We start from the raw sequence: 21,608 nt of genomic DNA, 5'->3' as shown, positions 1-21,608 counted from the left end.
GAAGTTCCAGCAAATGCAAGTCAATATCGAAGTTTGAAAAGCAACAATTTGATGAAGCAATCAAGGTACTGGTTGCTTTATATGACAATAATCCTTCTGTTTGACCAAGAATCAATGATCTGCTTGCGCGAGCCACTGGAGAAGGATCTTCAATTGGACCATGTGAATTTATCAACTTCTGCATTAATACTTGTCAATCAACATTAAATAAGAATCTCATATTGCAAAACTTTGACACTTCAATATGCTAAAGTACTAACTACTGCATGTCTCACATGCTAGCAGAAAATAATACAATAAACTATTCCAACTGACCAGGAGCCTCTTGAGTTGAGATTTAGCATTGATAAGCATGTTCAAGGTAACACCTGCAACCCTACCAACAGCAGAGAGACCTCCCAAAACAGACAGAACTGCACACTGGAAAGGAATCAAGTTACCACACGATACCCACAAAGCAGAGAGACAGAGAGAGATAAGCACACAAAGCTCAAAGCATACCTCATATCTTGAAGCAAATTCATAAAATCGTAGACGGTGGAGGACATAAGTTGCGAGAGAGGCAACATCATGGCGCGGTTTTTGCAATAACAACTTCAACAATTGACTGTAACCTTCACTAGTACCATTAGGGACATTTTCATCTTCACGAGGCCACCAACCAAAAAATCCCTCACACCCAATTGAATACCGAGTAGCCTGCTCAAGAACTCCAAGTAGCAGTAATGTGGTAGAAGTGGAATTTGGCTTGTCATGACAAAAAATGTGTGCAAGCTGCTCCATTCCTCCACTATTGACAAAGTGAAAGCAGCTCTCTCTACCAGAGCACAAGAAGAGAGCCACACTCAACCCCAGAACAACATTTTCTTTCTGAAATTATGTAAGAGATTAGAGTAGAGAAGATTAATAACAGGAAGGGGAGAGAGGGGAGAGAGAGAGACCCTTTTTTTTGGCCTGGTATGACAAATGAGAGAAGAAGATAGTGCATAAATCACCTGTGAAAGCTGGTGATGTCCAAGATTTGAGGAGTCGCCACGAAAATTGAAGTACTGGCTAAACATATCCACCAACTCTTTGGAATTAACCAAATCAGCCCTCAAAATCAAGAAAAGTGCATTCTGCCGACAAGTCAGCAAATCCATTCCCTAATTCATGTTGAAACACTTTATACAACTGAAGAAGCTCTTCTCTGGCCTCACCAATAACACCATGCAACTCCTCACCACTTTTTGACTTGCCCCATGTAAGATTATTCTCACTGTCTGCAGCATAATGTAACTCACTGGTAACAAATGAAGAGCTTGCTGAAACCACAGTACTTACAACTTCATGTACTGCATCCCCAAGATTCGACAACTCCAAAATCTTGAACAATAGCTGTAAAAACCTCTTCACCTCAATAGCTATATCCAATGGAGCAACTGGAATGGACAACGCATTCAAAGAGGATATAGATTCCTCAATTGTAAGGTTAGTTGAGTGCAAAGCCAGTGGGAGGTCTTCAAGCTTCCCCTCAGCAGAACCAACTAAATTTCTCAGCGAGTTATCATCAAATTCGATATTGAACTGCCCCAAATCCTCTGCCGTGTTTCCATAAATGACCAAACTTAGACTGCGGTAGCTGCCCCTTACAACCAGATGATTAGTTACAACAGCCTGTAAAAAAGTTATGACTTCTTTAATATGTGATTAAATCCACCAAAATACAAATGTAAAAGGGTAGCTGCCCCTTACAACCAGATGATTAGTTACAACAGCCTGTAAAAAAGTTATGACTTCTTTAATATGTGATTAAATCCACCAAAATACAAATGTAAAAGGGTCTAACAGGGCAAACAACAATAGAAATTAATCAAAATATCTAGGCAAACTGAGGGGATAGTCCATCGAAAGGAATGCCTAAATTGACCCCTGATTGGGAACTCTATCGCACCTATACCAAAATGGATTTCTATTCAATTTTCAAGCTATACAGCTTGTCTACAGCTTTTAGTGACTATATCACTAAGATAATATATGTTCTTTTGATCAACAGACATCAACAATAGTTGTGAATTAAAAAATTGTGAAATTAAAAAAAATAATAATAATAATACAATGCATCTTCATTGAAAACAACTATACCATTTATAAAGAAAAATAGTCTTCCGAGATGACTTTATATGCAGTCCACATCTACAAAAAACTGTAATGCGAGGAATAACATTTATTAAAAAGATTATCAAAGAACCTCTACTCAAACAAATTCCCAATCTCCAACTAGATTTAATTATTTTATAATTCTAAGTTCTCACGTGCTGTGGATAATTCTTTTTTCTTTTTCTTTTTTTGATAAGTCACGTGGTGGTGGATAATTAAACTTCATTTACACCCTTATAAAATTTAATGTTGAAAAAAAAAAAGCAACTACACACGAAGTCCAAAACTCCTAACCAGTCATTCCTTAGAATTCCTAACAAACTAAACTCCTCGGAAAAAAAAAAAGTCATCTTTCTAATACCCATCTCAAGAGTTGCAAAAGCCTGAGAAAATCCAAACATCACCTCTGAAAATTTCAGCATATGGTAAAAAGCCCCAAAGCATATATATTATCCCTACACCCCAAACTCACGTAACCCTTCTCTTTTTATAAATAAAAACTCTCTATTACCATCCCAAGGCCATCGCAAGGAGTGATATCCAGGGATCAGGTGTAGTTCATCATTATTGTATCCCCAAAAAAGGATAAAACCTTCAATGACCTTGATGACCAATTTGGCTTAGGTTATACAACATATGAGGCTTAACATCTTTTATGCTGTTTGGGATAAAGAACACATATCATCCATGTCACAAATTAAATACAAGTAAAACTTCATTTAGAGAAGAAAATGCAGATCCCACAACACTCGCTAGCACATTCTTGCACACGAATCCCCCAATAAGTTTACTTCTCTTAACTCCCAAGAAATATCCAATCTGCTCCATTTGCCTGTCATCAATTCCAACTTCACAGCCTTAACTCAGCAGCTGGAATCCATCATTCCATCTACTCACCAGTGACCACTGGGAGCTCGGTTCAAAGTTCATCACAGAAAGCATGTTAATCTCATACAGCCTTCCAGCCACTTTGATCTCTCTCTCTCTCACCACTGACCACTGAAAGGTCGGTTCAAAGTTCATCACAGAAAGCATGTTAATCTCATACAGCCTTCCTGCCACTTTGATCTCTCTTTTTCTCTCTACCTGGGTGGATCAATACTGTATTCAAATTTCCCACAAAACAAGAGTATAACCATGTCCGTACTCTTCAGACGCCCAGAAAAGAGGCAGGTGGTTAAAGCCTTTTCCTAAACTTTTCCCATCACATACAAATGACCCATTGAATCAAAATTCATATAAGTATGATTAAAAAGAATAAAAACATATCACACGAAGTAAAAATAATATAAGAGACAAATAGAACTCGACATAAATTTACTGAAATTTGCAGGCAATATGACGTTTCGAATAAATAGACAAATGAGTTAGCAAAATGGCAACAAAAATCAGATTACCTCAACTTCTAGAACATTTGATGAAGAATGAGAATAAAGAAAAGGCTGGCAGAGACGCCTAAACCTTGTCTCCCCCTCACATTTAACAAATACTTCCAAAGCAAATGAAGGAGGCGAAGTAGCCCTGTAAAATAATTCAAATAGTCACTACAAACAAAATCCCTATCATGCATCATCAAATACTGACTAGGAGCAAGTTTGTTCCAATAGCCAATACTTCAAACATCACAAAAAAACTTCTAAAATTGAATTATATTCCCAACTTCTTAAGCCCAATATTAATGTTGTAATACAACTGGAGCTTTTTTTACCCGGAGTATACATACCACCACATTTAACATAAACCCATTTGGACAATTATTTCAAAAAATCAATAGTTTGTTAGTTCGGACCAAATTTATAATAGTTTAACTCATTAAAGCGGATAAGTTAAAACAATCATATAGGTTAGAAGCGCCGCGTACCCAAGAAGCGTTACGGCTTGAGCAGCCGAGGAAGCATTTTGTTCAAGGAACTCGCACGCAGTTATTACAATGGGTTCAGAAAACAATACCTGGATAAGAACAATGCATTAGCAAAAGGCAGCATTCAACTATTAACATGCCCGTAAAACAGAGTGCGCTAAGTAATTACCTATGCTAAATTGCTCATTAGGGAGCCACATAAGCATCACACAAAACATATAAAAATTCAACAACAACAACAAAAGACGATTCCGTATAATTTAATTTTAATTTGGAAACTAAGGAAACGAAACTCTGAGAAAGTGGGAGTAGGTTACCTCGTCGACGTACTCGTCGAGATGGGGGTGGTTGAAGGTCTGGGAGAACAAGACGTAGGGTTCGGGTCGACCCATTTGGTGCTTTTGCGTGTCTTGGAATCGGGTTCTCCGAGCAAGCAAGCGTTGGATTTGAATTCTAGGGTTTCGAGTGTCTCACTCTGAGACTCATGTTTTTGGGGGGTTTTACAGGTTTTGTTTGCCGACCCCGAACGAAGAAGAAAGAAAAGAGTGGACTCTGAGAGGGAAGAAACAATTTGTCTCCCCTTTTTTACGTCTACAATTATGTTTTTTTTTTTTTTTCTTTGTGGGGGTGCAAAATGCAATATCAGTTTCGTGGTTACTCTTATTTCTTTTTTAGTATAAAAATATTTTAAAAACTTTTCTATAATGAAAAAATAATAAATAAGTCCCTACTCGGCCAAATCTATTCAAAAATTGATAGTATAATTGTATAAACTTATTTGTTATTTTTCTATACCAAAAAAAAAAAAACTTAATTACAAATCAATGTCATTGTGCGGGGATTTTTGAGCATAAGATTCAAACTATTAAGCACCATGTTTTACGAAATGAACTTAAAATGCTACTTTAAATTATTTTTACTCTATGAATTTAGAAACCAAAAAAAAAAAAAAAACTCTTAATTCTCAAGATAAAATTTTGATATTTTAAATTGTGTTATCTTATCTCATATGTTATGTTTTGAAAACTTTTTTAAAAATTATTTTCATTTCTCAAATGTTCAAAACTCTTATCAAATATTAGGTGTGTTTGGCAACCCTTTTTCCGTTTGTTAGTGCAGCTGAAAATGATTGATGTGATGGTATAAAGTTATGAATTTTTCGTATTGAAAAGTGTAAAAGTTTTGTTTAATAGTGATCTTTTTCTTTGAATAGTAATAAAAAGTAAATTATATGATAAAAAAAATTTAAAAAAAAATTACAATGTTTTGATATTAATTTTTTTGAGAAAATGATGTGTGGACAGTAACAAGAGGATTGAGGGATTTGCCAAACACTCCCGATTCATATGTTCAAACATATTTTCAGATTTACTCCTACAACTAACACACTTTTCAAAAAATACTCACAAAAAGGACACATGTTATTATTATAAAAATATGTTGGAATAAATTCTTCTGACCAAGTTTGAAAGAAAACTATGTCATATTCAAAACCCAAATATCACAACTGGCTTTCAAGTATGGGCATTTTGGGTCTATTTTGGTGTTTTAAGCCTTCCTTTGGCCTCCCTTTAGGGGCATATTTTAGATGATTTTGGGACTGTGTCCAGGCCTTTAAAAAAAAAAGTTTGAGTGTTTTAGATGAAAACATAATCAATTAATAAGCATGTTGGGTACGTATTAGCCTTTTGTGCCTATTTTGTTTTCGGAATATTTTCTATATAAATTATGCATTATAAAAGCATTCGGCGATGTTGTTAGTGGTTATCAACCACCTCTACATGAGTAATTTTATAAGTCCCTCTTAAGTCTCTCCAAGAATGATATAGCTATTAAAATCACAATTTGATCAAAATCCAATAATAATCAATCACAAACTCAATGGTAATTTTAATAGCCACATCATTCTTTGAGGGACTCACGAGGCACACAAGAGAGACTTGTAGCATTACTCCCTCTACATACCCCAAAAATTGCACACCAAAACAGTTATGCGGTTAGCAGTTATTAACATGTACGTTCTTAGTCTATTTGAGCCCTTAAACCCATTTTGACAAAGTTTGTCTTGTCTTATGAAATGTGTAATACAGAATTGATGCTCTGGTTAAGCGCTCATACCATCATTAACTAGTCACTTGACTGCGTCCGACCTCGGGTAGCCCATATTACTAGCAATGCCATTTGTAATGACCACCAATCAAATATGGTTGCAATGGTAAATTATAAAACAATTGAATCAAATACCAAACAATAAATATAAGGGTTAAATACTCTTTTGCTTCTTAGGATTTCAACAGTTCATTTTTTTCCCCTTAAGGTTTCATTTTTATAACAGTAGGTACTTGTAGATTTCATAAATACCAAGATGGTACCTCCGTTAAAATTCTGTCAAAAACTTAACGGAATGTCAAGTCAGCGACAATAAAATGTCGTTACGTATTATATAATAAATTTTAAAAAAAAAATTAAAAAGATTAAAAAATTATCTTTTTTCAAAAGAAAAAAAAACAAAAAAAAAAAACAAAATTTGGGGGTGGCTAGGCCATTTAGGGGGTGGCCGACACCCTTTTTAGCCATGGGAGAGGGGAGAAGAGCTAGAAGAACCTAAAATGCAATCAAATTTTCAAACTCTCCTGCATTTTTCTACACTATCTAGGGCACCCAAAAAACCCAGATATACCCAAACCAAGTTCCTTGACTACAGAACAAGAAAACTAGAGTTACACACAAGCATTCAATTGATTGTCTACCTCAGAGAGAGCAGCCAGAAGCAGAATCTGACTCGACAGGGACTTGGACCCCGACAGTGTGATAGCATCGAAGATCTCTTTGATGGGTTGCAACACGATCTCCGGTACCGTAGATGACTTCTCTACTGCAGCAACCGTAGTTGAAACCCTAACCGCACCAACTCTACGACTACCCACCATGCTCACATTCTTGTGCTTCAAAGTCCAAGAATTTGGTGAGGCCAAGAAATATGTGCTAAAATTAAGAGAATTGGGTTTGTGGGGTTTGGGATTTTTGTGAAAAAATTTGGGTGCCTTGAGCTCCTCCATTGCAAATTTTGCTTACTTGAGCTCAAGGGGTGGCCGAAACCACCCTAGTAGGTTTACGGGTGGCACGGCCACCCCCCAAATGGCCAAGAGCCACCCCCAAATTTTTTTTCTTTTTTTTTGAAAAAAAAAATAAAAAATTTAATCTTTTTAAAAAAATTAATTATATGACATGTGGAAACATTTGATTAGTGATGACGTGGCATTTCGTTAAGTTTTGGATGAAATTTTAACGGAAGTATCATCTTGGTCTTTATGAAAACTACAGGTACCTCCTGTGATAAAAATAAAACTCTAAGGAGAAAAAAAAAAAAAATGTTGAAACCCTAGGGGGCAAAAGAGTATTTAACCTTAAATATAAATATTTGGACCACAGGGTCAAGCCTTTATACTCGTGTGCCCACCTCTTTCGTACATGATAATCCAGATTATATCTACTAAATTACCATAAATCATTTAATAATGAAATATTTGTTTTAATGCAATAAATGTTTGTCGAAAGCATTAGGCTCATAGTATAATTATTCAATAAGAAACATGAATTTAGAGAATACTTAGTTTAATAAACATATACATGAGAAAAAAAAACATTCAACATTTTAACCTTTTGCTACTAACAATCAAATTTTAATATTAGGCATATTCCACACCCAAATTCCCAATATTCCATTTGAAAGTTATGTATGCAATTAAAACCCTGATCATGCATTAAAAACTCTAATTTATCATTCACGTGATTTGTGATCGACAAAAATTACCCAAAATGTCCCCATTTTTCTAATGTTGCTTTTTTGAAACTATCCTTAAAAAGTATTTAAACAAATAAAATAACTAAACAAATGGTCAGATTGAACCAATGCAAATCCAATCAGATGTAGATATGTGACATTAAAATTTCTCAGTAGTTGCCAAAACACACCTTACCAAAACATAAAACATTATCCATTCAAATAGCAAAATAAAACCATTATACAACCTGTTTGGTTATCTTTGAAATGGTAACATAAATATAGTACACAATAAATAGCACAAAAAGTTATCAAAAGTTCCCGAAGTGTGATATTTAAAGTTCCCAAAAGTTGTCACCCTGCCATTCTCCTACTGAGTTGCTACTGTCTAGTTATGTTCTACTCCTTTGTTCATGTCTCCCACTAGTTGTGAAACTCCAACCAGCATCAAATTTAAGAAGTTTATTAGTCTTACACCAAATTTCAATCATACAATGTTCTTTACACAGTGTAGCTCAATTTCAAAATGATATACTTATATTTGAACCCTTTTTTGACCTCCTAACCCTACGTTCATTCCGTTTTGATGTTGTTGGTGCCATGTCAACATGTTGGGGTTGATGCTGTTAACATTTGTAAAATAATGTTAGTAGGAAAATAATGTTGGTAAAATGACAACCAACTAAACTAAAAAAAATACATCAGTTGCAAGAAAACCAATATTGTTTCATTAGCTATTGTGATTTCAATGGTTAGTACTGAAGTTGATCCTCCATCCTTCAAGTTAACAATAAATAGTGTAAGTCTCTGAATTTTATGCAAATCATACAATCAGTAATATTTGTCTTATGCAAAAAACTCACATTGGTTGCAGTAGTGTGCTTCTGCTTCTTATTCCAAACCCTCACTACAAAAAAAATTGCCCTTTCTTGACGTGGCAAATAGTTTGCCACATCAAAAAATTTTGACATGTCTATCTAGACACGTCAAAAAAAACATTTTTGACGTGTTAGATTTTAATACATCAAAAATTTTTGACGTGTTAGTTAGACATGTCAAAAAAATTTTACGTGTTCTTTTGACACGTCAAAAGTTTTTGACGTGTCTAACTAACATGTCAAAAATTACAATTAATTATAATTAAAAATTAGGAATTAATTGGTATAAAAAATATGTATTAAAAAAATAATGTAGTAAATTAATTTTAATTGGCATGAAAAATTAATCTTATCATATTTGTATAAATTAATTGGTATATATGTACGTATCACATGCATGCCAATTAATTAATTGGCATATATATATATATATATATATATACCAATTAATATCATATATATGATATTAATTATCATATGCATGCATAATCATACTATTGTATACCAATTAATATAATTATCACATGCATGACTATAAATCAACCATTTCATTAATATTAATTTAAATATGATATTATCATGCATAAATCAGTCTAGTAATATTAATATGATAGCCATAATAATTTTTAAAAAATATATAATACATACAAAATATGTAACATCCCCAGCCCGTTAAGGCTGAGTTTGCCACTTTTCTTCTTTTACAACAAAAGTTCTTGCAAAGATCTATAAGGTCTATCAGAGTACTTGATTTTAAAGGATACAAAAAATGTATAAAACATTATTCAAGAGATTTTATTACAAGCGAAATTAGAAAACATTAAACTTTAGTTGCGGAATATCATATCATTACAATAACTTATATGAAAAGACTTTGAAAATTAATAATTATTCCCACCCCATTCCGGCCTCCTATTCCAGCATCCTTTCTACCTGAAAACAAGAAATAAAACTGAATGAGCCCAAAGGGGGCCCAGCAAGTAAAATCCACAACCATAAATAGTTTTACTCCTTGTTCTCAGTTTTGAAAATCGTTTTCGCAAATAAATATAATTCTAGCCATAATAATATCTGTATGTACGGTTGCATCTCCCGTAACATATACATACTATTACATCTAGTAATAGATCATCGTTGTAAATCATCTTTATAAATCATCATCATAATGCATCATTATAAATAATCTTTGTAAATCATCATAGCATATCATCGTTGAAAATATAGTATCATTTTCTCATAATAGGGCCCATGTACACTATTACCCCTGTGCACGAGGGTTGCGGGTCCTTGTGACCATGGCACTGAACTGTGGCCTCAGCCATGCCCGACCGTCAATTAACTCTTTCTTGGTGCACTCAACGGTCTGTTGATGGAATACCACCTTCTGGCATAGCCTCCTTCAGTGGTTTCGCCTCCATCCGAGTATCGGTACCGAACTCTTCTCATTCTTACTTATCTTGGGGCCAAAAATACTCTCCTCCATACATGTGCCCTCATTTCATAAACATTTATCTCATCTCTTGTACTTTTCTTTGTACTTCTTTTGATGCATCTTAGGGCAACATGTAGGAGGGTTTATCATCTTTTTTCTTTCTTATAATCATCATCATTTCTCAACTTTCTTTTCTCAAAATGGAAACCTTTTCAAATATAAACTTGTTGTACTTAGAAAGCGTTTAAATAAATAGAAACTTTCTAGATAATTCTTTTAGAAATCCTTCATGCATGCAACATAACTTCATAATACGTAAATAAAATAATCATTTACAATTTACTAAAGAATGAATAAATAGCATGACATGAAGTAACTTTAGAAGGGGTAGTGAATTTACTTACCTCTAGACTGAAGCTAAAAGTGGTATGAAGGAATCTAGTTGCTCCAATATGACTAACACCACTAGTATATCTTTTGAAACTAATTTCTAAAGTCCGCTATCTCTTGTGTTCTTTCTTTCTTGTAGCGCTTGGTCTCGCCCTTTCTCTCTCTGTTCTGAGTAAACACTCTTAGAAAGAAGAAAGACCGAGTAAAAAGCGGAAGAATGAAGAATATATGCAAGAGATGGGAGAGGAGATGAGTGGTGAAAATTGTGAAGGAGAAGAGCTCTATTTATAGGAGAAAATCAAACACTATTCTACCTTCAATTTACAATTATACCCTCATTTTACTATTTCACCAACCCTATACTATTTCACCAACCCTATACTATTCTACCAACCCTATACTATTCTACCTATACTATTCTACCTTCTTATTCTACCATCCTTATACCTACCATTTACTATCCTATTATTTTACCAATTACCATTCTCTAATTACCACTCTCATAAATTTCCCAAGAATTAAAATCCTTAGCTACAATGGATATTAAAATAACATCATTATCAAAATAATCTATTTAAATAGCTTTGAAAATTCTGGGACACTACAAAATACATTTATTTTATAAGACCCGCAAACCTCACATGAACTCGGTGAACACAAAATATGTGGCCGGTGAGTGGATTATTGAGCGCTCATTAAAAAATAGATTTAATTGTCTGTACATCTACAATATTAATTTATTTTTTCTCTAATTAGTTTTAAGTATATTGTATGGATAATGTGTTATATAAGAGGAAAAAAAATGATATAATAGAATAAATAAATGATATAAATTAAAAGTTTAAAGTTTAAAAATTTAAGTTGGTATTTTTGACGTGTCCAATATGACACGTCAAAAAGTTTTTGACGTGTCATATGAAACACGTCAAAAAGTTTTGACGTGTCATTATTAGACACGTCAAAAATGTTAATTAACTATAATTAAAATTAATTAGTTAGTAAAAAATTAAAATTTGAATTGGTATGAAAAAAATAATTTTATCATAGTAGTATAAATTAATTGGTATATATATTTATATATCACATGCATGCCAATTAGCTAGTATCATAATTATACTATTGTATACCGGCCAATTAATAATATTATCACATGCGTATGAATCAAACATTTCATTAATATGATATGATATTATCATACATAAATCATTCTAGTAATATTAATGTGATAGTCATATTAATTTTTTAAAAAATATATAGGACATACATAATACATTTATTTTACAAGACCAGCAAACCTCACATGAACTCAGCCAACACAAAATACAATGTTCGGTGAGTGGATTATTGAGCCCTCACGAAAAAATTTATTTTATTATCTGTACATCTAGAATATTAATTTATTTATTCTCTAATTAGTTTTAAGTATTATAGTATATATGTATAATGGGTTATATAAGAGAAAGAAAATGATATAAATGAAAATTTATATCATTTTATCTTGCAATTCTTGACGTGTCACATGTGGACACGTCATAAAATGGTATATCATTTGAGAACTAAATTTTGAAAAGAAATTTGGGATATGTAACACTCCTCTATTATGCAATTAAAATATATGTTAATAATAAAATAATTTAAATAATTGAAATACTTAATAAAATATATGTTAATTTAAATAATATAATAATAAAAAATTTAAATAATTGAATTTAATTAGAGCTTTTTGACGTGCCACACTAACCGTAACCGCCTTAGCGGTTAGTAGATTTCACTAACCGCATAGCGGTTAACGGTTAGCGGTTAACCGCCGGTTAGCAGTTAGTGAAATAGATAACCGCCCGCTAATCGTTTTTTTCAAAATTTGGTTTTTTTTTTTTTTGCTTTCTTTAGGGCATTTCGGGCATTTTTGGGCATCTTTTCTGGGCTTTTTGGGCTTTTTTCTTACCCTCATTTTTTATTTTTAGTGTCTTCTTGGACCCAATTGCTATAAAAAAAGCTCATATTGAAAAATCAAAAATATTTGACCAAAAATTTACATTTACTTGTACTTTAAAAAAATTTTCTTAAATATTAAATCATAACCCGTTAACTTTTTTTTTTTAAAAAAAAAAAAACATATTAAAAAAAAAATTCAACACAACATATAAAAAAAAGTTCAGAATTCAAACAACTGTCACAACATATAATGATAATACATTAATACTTAAATTGTGTTTATAAGTAACACATTAATTGGTCATTATTTAATCAAATGTCAATTACTTAATTTGATATTATACGAATCATATCATCATTGTACATTAATAATATGATTCACTTGAAGTCTTGAATAAAGTATTTGAATTGTCATTGAATCATATGATTAAGTATTGATATTATATATTTATATTATTCATATGCATATGTAGACTTATATAGACTTATAACATATATAACATACATTGAAAATAAGTTTCTAGATATTTAATTGTTGTATTAGTATGAATTGGTATACTTATGAATTATGTCATATTATATATGTACAATTTGTTATTATATAATCAAATGATTTAATGATCAATTGATCATGTGATATGATCATATAAATTATAGTGACAATATATTAATACTCAAATTGTGATTTAATTATTTTTTAAAAAAAATTATGATTTAATAATCAAGTGATTATATGATATAATCATATAATTTATAGTGATAATATATTAATACTCAAATTGTGATTTAATTATTTTTTAAAAAAAATTGTGATTTAATGATCAAGTGCTTATGTTATATGTATAAATATTTTTATAATTAAAATTATAAAAATATATTATATAAAAAGGCGATTAGCGGTTAGCGGTTACAGCTAGTAAACCCAATAACTGCTAACCGCTAGGCGGTTATAACGGTTAGGCGGTTAGCGGTTAGAAACCGCCCGCATTGACACCCCTAGACGTGTCTATATTGACACGTCAAGAAGCTCCTCGGGAAGGCGCAACTCTTCCCTCTTTTTTTTTTTTTTTCCTTCTTCCCTCTCTTTCTTTCTCTCCTCCGCGCTGCTTACCAGTCCTCCATCTCCAGCTCTGCCATTTTTTTTTCAACTTCGGCCAACCGTGCTTCACATAGCCCTCCCCTCTGCATTTCTCTCACCCGCGTTGTCTCTCTCACTACGTATGTACCTAGCTCACTACCGTCCGTCCTCTTTTGCACGTTCTCTCTCTCTCAATGGCTCTCTCTCTCACCACCAATCACCACCGCTGCTCCCTCTGGCAACCACGAGCTCAAACTTCGGCGGCCTCTCACACGTTCTCCGGCTTTTGAAAATCAGGTATATATATATATATATATATATATAGGGAAAATTACAATTTACCCTCCCAAAGTTGACAATGTTTTTCAATTCAAACACTAAAGTTTCAATTTTTGCAATCAACTCCCACAAAGTTTCAATTTCTTTAATTCGGCAAATATTATCCCAAAATTCTCATATTGCCCATAATTTTTATTTTTATGAAGAAGAAAAAAAAAATTGGGGCTACAAAAATGGTCAGATGGCCAAATGGGTGGCTACGGCCACCCCGAATTTTTTTTTTTTTTTTAATTTTTTATAAAAAATAAAAAAATAAAAATTAGGGACAATATGAGAAGCTTTAGATATAATTGGTCAAATTGCAAAAATTTGGAACTTTGGGGGGGTGGATTGTAAAAATTGAAACTTTAGTATTCGAATTGAAAAACACTATCAACTTTAGGGGGGTAAACTGTAATTTTCTCTCTCTCTATATATATATATATGTTGGGTCATGGATCAGCTTCATAAGGCCCAACGGATCCTAAGCCCAATTTTAGCAAGTCAACAAACCCGATAAGGCTTCGGACAGCTTAGCCCTGTCCGAGATCACTCATCAGGGGCAAAATAGTCAAGTGTCGAGGGTAGATCGGTCATGTCACAACAAGGCTATCTACAATAAGGACCAGTTAACATATCAGCTATCCCTATACAAGCTGGATGGGCTATGATTCAAATTCAAAAGGTTATCTACACTCATCAGGATGTAAAGTAGCTATTAGCGCCTACGCTGCACACGTCTAACCAAGGATTACTCGGGCATCCTTATCTAACGCCCAACGAAGGCCATATCACCTATCTCGTGATTTTAGGCTACTAAGATCATGGAGTTGCTAACTAACCCTATCCTTCTCAAATAATTGCACAACAGATATTGAGGGATAAGGGAGCTGAGGCATATGGGAAATCAATCTCCACTCCATGCCTATAAAATGCAAGTCACCTTTTAGCACCAGGGAATTTTTGCAACTCATACTTTTGAGCTTTTATGTTGCTTATACACTCTATTAGATTACTGACTTGGGCATCGGGTTTCCCCGCCAGAACACTACGAGGGACTCTAATCCTCTTGTTTGCTCTGTGTAGCCTGACGCATCCTCGGACTCCGCGACATCACCCGAAAATTGTGCCACGTTACACCTCGAAAAACTGTGCATCAACATATATATATATATAATGTTTTTTTTCTTTATTTTCTTGAGTCTTTGTTCTTGTATTTAGTTTTATGTTGCTTGAATTGCTAAAGACTAGCAATAAGCTAGTTGAGAAGTGTGATAGTAGCTTAAATGTGCATGTTTTCTCTATTAAAATAAGCATTATCATACTTTATTTTATATCAATTCTTGCATTTTATATTTAATTGCGGAATAATGTTTAATTATTAAATGTGAGCTTAAAATGATATTATAATGCAAGTTATTGCCATTGTAGAAAAAAAATAATAATAATAAAGGGCAAGTTGTGGCGTAAAAAAAAAGGAGGAGGAAGTTGTGGCGGTGTGTGTAGCTGCTAGGTGGAAGGAATTAAGAAATAGAGTGTTACACATAAACCCATCGCCCGAACCCACGAGTCAAGGGCTCACAAGCCCAAGAAAGCCCAGTATATCCAAATGGGCTCACCAAATGCGCCCAATACAAAGCAATGAATACGATGTCGTCCCCTACGCACTCGGACAGCCAAAGCCTAGGCCCCTATCACAGTGAACCTCCCGCACTTAACAACCGGATACATCTACAAGGCTCAGCCAGCCCGCACCTAGCAAGATCACCGGGACGGTTACGATCTTACACTTAAAGACGCTTCGCAGGTACAGGCCATCCTCGGATCAACGTATGTAATGGCCTCCTACCGGTGATAAAGAAAGGGAACACAAATATTAACCCTTCCGGCCGTTACGCCTAAATCCTGGATCATCCTCCCGACCATCATAACCACCTCCGCATGCTCAACTATAAAATGCCTCACTCCGAAGGTATGAAGAACCACGAATTCGCATACTAAGCTAATACACATACTGACTTAAGCATTGGAGGAGGAACCGTTGGTTAACAGTCGGCGTATCCTCTTAACGTGTGCTTTGGTTTTGTAGATTTACTAAAAGACTAACAGAAAGGCGGACCACGAGTGGCGTAGCTCGAAGACTTGGATTCCCTTGAAATTCACCGTGCCGGAAACTGCTTCAACAATTTGGCACCGTTTATGGGAACGACTGTTCGTTCTTACAAAAACAAATATCCGCAGCAATGGTGAATACAAGGTCAAGAAGCCAGGCTCGCACCGAAGAACCACCGGTGCAAGATAATCAGAGGCCCTCACCGGCACATCAGAATGCCAGCGACAAGGAACGCACTGCTTCTCTTGAAGCACAAATGGCACTTTTGATCCAGCAGAATGAGGAGCTGCGGCTCCGATTTTCGTCTCCATCCCAAGTCAATCAAGCTGAACAGTTAGATGGGCTAAGAAACCACGATCATCACTCTGATGACCAGAACCTTCACTCTGACGGTCACAGCCATAAAGGCGAGAGTCGCCCTCTCCTACAGAGCCATACTCACAAAGGTGAAAACTCCCGCAAAACGGCGAAACCCTACCAATCACGGCTCCGCAAGGGGGGTAGACAAAGCATTAGCAGAGCTTAAAACCAAGCTAGAAGTCATTGAGAAGAAAGAGAAGTACAAGACTGCAGTGGTAAGCAAGCTCTTCGCTGGGACGGAGACACCCTTCACCAAACAGGTGATCAACCATCCACTCCCCCATAAGTTCAAAACACCACAAATTTTGAGCTGCAGTGGAGTCGGAGATCCAACCGAGCATCTGAAAAACTATCGGATGCATCTGACGCTGCATGCCATTTCCAACGAGATAGCATGCAGACCCTTCCCAACTACACTATCGGGAAATGCTAGGAAATGGTTCTGAAGCTTAACCCTTAATTCCGTGGCTACCTTCGAGGATCTAGTTCAGATTTTTCTCACCCATTTCCTGGGTTCCAGAGAAAGGAATAAACCGTCCGGGTACCTATTGACACTCCACCAATGAGAAGGGGAGAGTTTAAAGGAATTCATGATTCGGTTTAACACCGAGAAACTGAAGGTGGAAGATCCTACAAATAGTGTAATCTTCTCCGCCGTCTACAACGGAATCTCTCCCGACGAGCCCGTGGCGAGGAAGATCGCGAGAAGGCAACCAAATACCCTCCAAGAGCTACTGGACAAAGTAGAGGAGTTTATTAATGAAGAGGAGACCTTGAAGGCAATGAGGTTTGCCCAGAAGACTCCTACGAAGCTGGAAGAAAAGAAGAGGAAGATCTACTAGGGTTCGATGCCCCAAAGCATTTCAAGAAGAATTTTAGTAATCACAACTTCACTCCACTCAACGCCAACATTTTCGAGCTCCTAATGGAGATCAAGAAGGATCCGGAGTATCGAAGACCTCTCGGGGCCCCGTAGAATCAAAACTCAAATCGGTATTGCGAGTTCCATGAGGCCAACGGGCATTACACGGAGGGTTGCATCGCCTTGCGGCACCTCGGTGATTAAGCTCATATTTTTCCCCAATAGGTCACAAAATTAACCATGAGTTAAGATCCACATAGTAGGACACAGATGTTGGTGCAACCAAGTACAATATAAGATACATATTTTTTTTTGATAAGTAATATAAGATACAAATATTCCAGATTGGAGCTTACCTTGGGAAAAACAGAAGTAGAGCTTCCCCTTTTTTCCTTAATGTGCCTGTTGTCATGGTTACGCTGTAATTTCTGCGCCATGCTGATTGATGCCTGATCCCTTCTATACGGCTGCTTCTCTTTGGGAGTACAAACAATTTTCCTATATTTAGCATCTCCTGGGCAACGTGTCGCATTGATATTCATTGTACTTCCAAATTCTCTCTCATTTATTTTAGCATCTTTGCTCACAACCAGATTATCCAAAATGGTATTTGGAAGAGCCGGTCCTGAATCAGGCTCACGTACCATTATCTGCTTGTTCACCTTCCTTTGCAGAAATATGCTTGTACTAATGTCGCCTTCTACCTGTTCAATGTTCTTCACTTTATAAGTTAATTGACCAGCAATGGATTTGGCAAACATGGGGGGGTGTAAGCATCAACTTACCATTACGGACATGTCACTTGGCTGCATATTTATGCTCCTGCTTACATCGTCAGTCACATAAAACGGTACCTGCATAACTTACATGATTCAAAAGCTGTCTGGAAGAGTGATTTGGTAGGTTGCACATGATTATATGGGGATAAAACAATATGTTTCTGAAATAATATGAAGAAAGAAAAAAACTTTGACAAAATGTTGTTTCACAACAAACATAAAATAATAAGGGAAAACAAAACAATTTCATGAAAACTCTGATAATGGGGCTTCATTTCATATCGTGTCCCCCATTAACAAAAATATTACTCGTCGACTTTAAACATTGACTTGGAGAATGTTTGGTGCTGCATTGAAGGGACTGAATTAAAAGGAGAGGGAAAAAAAAAAAAAGGTGTTGCTTGAGCTTCAGTGCTGTAAAAAAATATTAACAGGATATCTGTTACAACAATTGACCATCTAAATTAAGTTTTACTATTCTTAAGCCTAACGACATCATATCAAGAAAAAAAAAAGTTGGAACAAACGTTTAAGCACAACACAAAACAAACGTTGTTTCAAGAGAAAACACTTGGACTCTTCTATCAAGACTTCCTCCTTGAACTCTTCTCTCAAGATTTATTCCGCCATAGCCAGCTCTGCCGGTCCATTTTGAAATCCAGCAAAATAGCACCTCAACATCCTGTTGTCATTGAGGCTTCATCTGAGATTTTATAAAATCATCCCCCATAAGTGCTACATTGACAAACACCACTACAAAAAACAACAATATCATAACTAACAAAATTTGTAACTTTGAGCTTGAAATTTGAAAGAAAATAGCAAAGGAGTATGGAGGAGTTTATTACCAAACAAGAGTGTTTGGATCGTAGCTTTCGGAATGAAAGCCTCGTGTCGCATCGTCTAGGGTCATAAAAAACTTACCATGGAAATCCATAAAACTATCATCAAAATTTCTAGCAATAGCATCCAATATTTTCGAACAAATCGCCGGAAAAAAGCATATTAAGATATTTTTCGACGGATTCAACATGGATATACTGTCAAAGAGAAAAAATTGCAATAATCACAATTATTTCATTATCTCAAATATGACAAAAGTAGATATAATACCTCTTCATTATCATATAATTCATAATGATGATGGTAGATGTTTCTGATAATTGTTGGAATCTTGTCAATTTTTGCTTCATTTACACCTTCATGGCTGAAATCCAGTTACTTGTGGAAGATAGATTTACTTAACTTGACATAACATTCCTTTAGCTTATATGTTGGCCTTTGTAGATCGATATGCTTGTCAAAAACAAAGAAATTTTTATCACGTAAATTAACTACTGCGTGGATAAAATCAATTCTATCTAGGCTATTGAAGAAAATAGGATGGAAAAGCTCGTAAAGACAAGCTTCTATTTTTTTTCTCACACTGTCGGTAAAAATTCTAGAAAAGAAATATTGGAAGTCTTCTGGAAAATCACAAAGGTCAATTGTTTTCAAAGTGGCCTTGATTAGAAAAGATACAAGGTAATGGAAGTGTACCATGTCTTTCATCACACCGTCTCTAAATCGACTGTCATCCTTTACTGGAAGAAAAGGAAACCAAATTCTTAACTCGGGTTCTATTGATATTCGCACTCTCCGATATAAGTCACCACAAAAATACGACGACTTATAATTTGATCGGACTTTGTGAGCAATTGTTCAAGAAATTTTACGGCCACCTGAACCAAATTCTATGAACTTGCCACGGTCATATTCCCAGATTTTACATTAAGTTACCAATTTTGGTTCATTACGAAGTCGCTGTATCCATCTTCCATAGCTCTATAGAAAATTCAAAAAAGAAAAAGAAAAACTAGATATATAAAAAACTCAATTGATTAAATAAGAAAAAACTAAAAACTAAAAACTAAAAGACAAAGCTTACAAATTCTTTATCATCGAAATGAAGACGCAATTGAGGAAGATTAGGCTAGATTAGGGGTGCAATATTCTTAAACTCGTCAATATCTTCCAGAGGTTCCTTTCTAGGTATTGCATCAGAGGGTTTATTGGGACATATACTTTGCATGGTGGCTGGCAGAGGGTAGAGGGTAGAGGGTAGAGGGTGGTTGTTATGGGAGCGTATCTCAGACAAGAAATCTCTTTACCGTGGTCACCGGTGTTTGGTGAGAGAAAAGGCAGGTGTGAAGAAGACTCAAATGGTTATTAGTATATGACTCGTGAACTCGTAAGAGAACTGAGAGAATTGAGAGAACTGAGGGAGATGGAGGCCGTAGCACCCCAGATTTTTAAAGTCTTATTTTAGAGGTATTAAATTTGATGCTATGATTATATTAATATTCATATTAGGCAATGATATTAATTCTTGAAAAATTTATGAGAGTGGTAATTAGAGAATGGTAATTGGTGAAATAATAAGATAGTCAATGGTAGGTATAAGGATGGTAGAATAAGAAGGTAGAATAGTATAGGTAGAATAGTATATGGTTGGTAGAATAGTATAGGGTTGGTGAAATAGTATATGGTTGGTGAAATAGTATAGGGTTGGTGAAATAGTAAAATGAGGGTATAATTGTAAATTGAAGGTAGAATAGTGTTTGATTTTCTCCTATAAATAGAGCTCTTCTCCTTCAGAATTTTCACCACTCATCTCCTCTCACATCTCTTGCATATATTCTTCCTTCTTCCGCTTTTTACTCGGTCTTTCTTCTTTCTAAGAGTGTTTACTCAGAACAGAGAGAGAAAGGGCGAGACCAAGCGCTACAAGAAAGAAAGAACACAAGAGAAACCGAGAGTGAGATGGGAAATTTAAGACAGAGAGCTAAAGAGGAAGAAAGAGAGTTTAGGCGAGAGAGAGAGAGAGAGAGAGAGAGAGAAAGTCAGTGAAGGGATTGTTATGGGTATGGACCAACTGCAGCAGAACGGGTTTCAAGTAATTACCTTTGATGATCCATTCATGTAATCCATTGTAAGTATTCTTACTTACTGAGTATGATATTGATATCCAATAATACGGATTTTTGTGGTTTTATAACTTGTCTAGCATTTTGCTATATATGATTCAACAATGATTTATATTGTCGGAAATCAATTGACTCACTACTTCACAGTTTTTTGTAGTGCTTGCAGGAATGGAAAAATCAAGGTAATTATGCAGTTGTGATTAGAGATTCATATTGAGATGTACAGAGATTCCAAGTTGGTTAAGTTTTGTCTAGAGTTTAGACTGTTGGATAGATTTGTATAAATGCCTTGTACGACATAGCTTTGGGTATTTTTGTATAAAGAAAAGTATTTTAACAGTATTTTTTTTGTATTGATAATTACAGTTTTTCCGCTATATGAGATTGTTACAGAGGCATGAACTGCGGTTTAGGTTAAAGCGGGGCGGGTATCCGAGATTTTTTTTTGGATATCTTGGATGCCCACCCTCAGGGAATCGACATTACTAGCGCTGGCAAGCGGCAAACAATTCTCCGACACTCATGGCTCATACTTTCAGTTTCTCTATTTCAGACTGATTTAGAGTCCAGAGATTTAGAAATTAGGTTGGCTACGAAGAAGATGATATACAGTCTTTATGAGCCATGACAAAAAGGGCACCGTTTGAACATACCACACCGTTTGAACATTTAGTTTTTATTATATTGACAAAAATGCTTCGTTTCAACTAAAA

General features: G+C 35.0%; 1 protein-coding gene across 2 annotated transcripts; it reads right to left on the bottom strand.

Annotated features, from left to right (window-relative positions):
* LOC132161892 (protein virilizer homolog) lies at positions 1-4,581 on the bottom strand. 2 transcript variants are annotated; one of them, XM_059572108.1, is made up of 7 exons: positions 4,318-4,581; positions 4,001-4,089; positions 3,537-3,660; positions 996-1,656; positions 502-870; positions 316-420; positions 1-178 (listed from the first exon to the last, which is right to left on the bottom strand). In XM_059572108.1, the coding sequence occupies exons 1-4, from the start codon at positions 4,390-4,392 to the stop codon at positions 1,090-1,092; spliced, it is 855 nt and encodes a 284-aa protein (XP_059428091.1). In that variant the 5' UTR covers positions 4,393-4,581; the 3' UTR covers positions 1-178; positions 316-420; positions 502-870; positions 996-1,089. The 2 variants fall into 2 exon arrangements, with proteins under 2 accessions (XP_059428091.1, XP_059428093.1); XM_059572110.1 differs by having other exon boundaries at positions 316-413.
* Positions 4,582-21,608: the final 17,027 nt, after the last annotated feature.

Source organism: Corylus avellana, chromosome ca9 (assembly GCF_901000735.1).
Source record: "Corylus avellana chromosome ca9, CavTom2PMs-1.0".
Lineage (NCBI taxonomy): Eukaryota > Viridiplantae > Streptophyta > Magnoliopsida > Fagales > Betulaceae > Corylus > Corylus avellana.
This window is presented reverse-complemented; position numbering and strand designations above follow the sequence as displayed.

What these genes read in the sequence shown, in the direction of transcription:
- LOC132161892 (XM_059572108.1), bottom strand. Translation starts at nt 4,392, where the DNA reads ATGGGTCGACCCGAACCCTACGTCTTGTTCTCCCAGACCTTCAACCAC. An exon ending in TCGACGAGTACGTCGACGAG is followed by an intron (nt 4,090 to 4,317) that starts GTAACCTACTCC and finishes GTTCTTATCCAG; the next exon opens with GTATTGTTTTCTGAACCCAT. An exon ending in CAAGCCGTAACGCTTCTTGG is followed by an intron (nt 3,661 to 4,000) that starts GTACGCGGCGCT and finishes ATTATTTTACAG; the next exon opens with GGCTACTTCGCCTCCTTCAT.